The sequence below is a fragment of the Frankliniella occidentalis genome, unplaced genomic scaffold (assembly GCF_000697945.3).
Source record: "Frankliniella occidentalis isolate FOCC.00 unplaced genomic scaffold, Focc_3.1 Scaffold459, whole genome shotgun sequence".
NCBI classification, from domain to species: Eukaryota; Metazoa; Arthropoda; class Insecta; order Thysanoptera; family Thripidae; genus Frankliniella; species Frankliniella occidentalis.
Window position 1 is genome coordinate 25982 of NW_026267577.1, and position 2500 is coordinate 28481.

Consider the following 2500-nt stretch of genomic DNA (forward strand, 5'->3'; position numbering starts at 1 on the left):
ATCTAGCCACAGCTTTCCCACACAGTGTGCACTCTTTTTTGGGTAGTTTATGTCCTCTCTCTGGAAACATGTTTGCCATTGCTGCCTTAACTCTTTCATCTTCCTCAACTGACAAGTTTGCATGGGTTGACGTGAGATGATCCTGCAATCTTGCCTTTTGCCCACCTTGAAACGTTTTCTCACAGACTGGGCACATGATAACTTTCCGATTAGGACGCTTTCTCTTCCCTAAAGCAGGCGAGTCTGCAGCTTCTTCCTCTTCTAGCACCTCATCTGCACCTTCAACGTTCATTTCCTGCATCAAAACAACACATTTTCATGTCAAAATTTGGGAAATAAAATGTAATTCACAGATGGAGCAGTCCCAACAGAGGGAGTAGAAATAACAGAAAAATTACTCACAAATGATTCCCTCCACAGATGTGAATGCACAATCCTATTTTAAAAATTTGGAGAGGACACAACTGGTACCTTTCCAGCCTTGTATGCTTCCAGCAATTCAGGACTTTGAGACTTGATAACCACTGTCAAATCTGCATGGACCTCGCCGGGCCTGAGGCAGGAGGCAGTTTGGGAAATAACGTCCTGACTACAGTATCTTGCAAAATTGTAACAGAAGAGGAACTTACATGCAGGTACACTTCGGGTACACAATTCCATAGGGTAGATAGGCCTTGGAGGCAAAATTAGTTGCCTCAGCACAGTTGTTCCCCGTATTAAAGCCAAAATGGGCTGCATTAGGTGCCACGAGGACACCTTCCCCATTTCTCTGGACAACCTGTAAGAATAACATGCATTTGTACTCATTCTCTATTACCCTTCACAGATTGCTTTATATCTAAGTGATCAGGCACACATTAGAAGACTTTACCACTTTGAAGGGTATTCCATTTCTTCTCAACCAGGCTGGCGTCGGGACAAAGTATTTGTGGCTAAGGAGTCCAATACATGTTCTATGTTGTGCTGGGCCAGCAAACTCTCTTGACAGAAAATGGTGTAGTTTGGAAATGGATGTCGGAGGCACAACCACCCTAAAAAAAGGACAGAAACATGATCTTAATGTTGCGGCAAGGAGGGAGGGAGGTATAACAAAATTTTCAAAATTCAGAGGAACTGTTAAGAAATTACCAAATCTTGGGGAACCCACGTCGGTGGAGGAAATTGATACTGTACATTGAAAGGTCCTCAATATGTATCGGAAAGAAGCTGTGTTTTAATCCAAAATACATATAACTACTATTGATTCCAGGGTAATTACCATCTAGGAGGCAAGTTGGAGTAAAACAGTTTACAAATGAAAGAGAAAAATTTGAAGACAAACTTTCCACGTTCAAGTAGAATATATAATAGAATACCTGAACTTGAGCGCGGACAAACATGGTTGCAGTTCTCCCTCATATCTTTTCTCTCCTTTTGATAATCAAGATTTATTGTAGTTATCAATTCATTCCTTTCCTTGAGGTCGTTGGTACGCTCTTTATATTCTTTCACTTTGCATTTTCAAAGCATCATTTTCTTGTTTTAAAACTTTCATGTGGACTTTCATGCTGTTGCACCTTTTCTTTAAGTCCACAACACTAACAATAAATGTTTTAGATGAAGGTTCTGGTAGTTAGTCATCAGATTGTAACATGCCACTGTTTTGGCCCTCTGGGAAATCAAACACAGCAATGTCGGGTAACTTCTGAAATTAATTGAACAAAAGTGTCAAACACAAATCTCAAACAAAGTGGAAACATAAAAACTAATACAAGCAGTGGTCCTTTCAGAAAATCCTAATAATCAATGATAGATAGTAGACAGATATTAAAAAAACAACATGTAATGACCAGAAGGTAAATCAGCCCAACAGCACCACATTTTTCAACTGAGATTAGAGCTATGCTATTTACAGTGACTTTCAAAATACTTGCTTGCCAGAAACCTTACATTTTTCTAGATAGATGGATTCTAGTCTTTCAGTGCAACAGTATTGACAAACATGATTGCACTATACCAAGTCAACACGACGGTTGACAAGATGGTCAGCTCACAAATGTTGGATTGTCAATAAATAAACTGGTACCCTTGTCACAATCAGAGTCAGCGATTCAGTTCCATTGCACTTTTTTCCCGTGACGTGAAGCTATGTGCATCTTCTCATTTGCCTTCAAAGTCAGCTTTCCAAGTCATAATGAGAATACAATTTGATATCAACCACACCTGCAAGCTGTAAGATAAGAAGGTATTGGTTATTTTTGGAGTAATCAGTCAAGTTTTATAGTGGATCATAGAACTTTGTCTTGATACCTGCACGCACATATCACTATTCTGGAAAAGGCTGCTCTGCAGTGACGGTGCACAAGTTCCACAGCTCAGCCAGGTCGAAGATAGAATGGCATTGCTTGCCACGCATGACAAGTGAGGTCACCACCCCTCCAGCACTTCCCATCTGAAAAACAAAGAGTCATAAAATGCATGAATCAGCAGAAAGTAACAAGACTACTACACAACAAAAAAA

The 2500-nt window shown here is 40.0% G+C and overlaps 1 protein-coding gene across 2 annotated transcripts in view; it reads right to left on the reverse strand.

Annotated features, from left to right (window-relative positions):
• Positions 1-411: 411 nt before the first annotated feature.
• The window catches only part of LOC113213801 (lysine-specific demethylase 4D-like), a 12064-nt gene continuing 9975 nt past the window's right edge, over positions 412-2500 (reverse strand). The window contains exons 2-8 of one of the 2 annotated variants that reach the window (XM_052274879.1): positions 2300-2431; positions 1930-2209; positions 1356-1684; positions 1129-1261; positions 872-1031; positions 630-778; positions 412-553 (exon numbers count right to left, since the gene is read on the reverse strand). In XM_052274879.1, coding sequence (XP_052130839.1) covers positions 442-553; positions 630-778; positions 872-1031; positions 1129-1261; positions 1356-1398 — 597 coding nt within the window. In that variant the 5' untranslated portion in view covers positions 1399-1684; positions 1930-2209; positions 2300-2431 and the 3' untranslated portion in view covers positions 412-441. Of the gene's footprint in view, positions 554-629; positions 779-871; positions 1032-1128; positions 1262-1355; positions 1685-1929; positions 2210-2289; positions 2432-2500 lie in introns of both variants that reach the window. The other variant, XM_052274878.1, reaches the window with a different exon arrangement.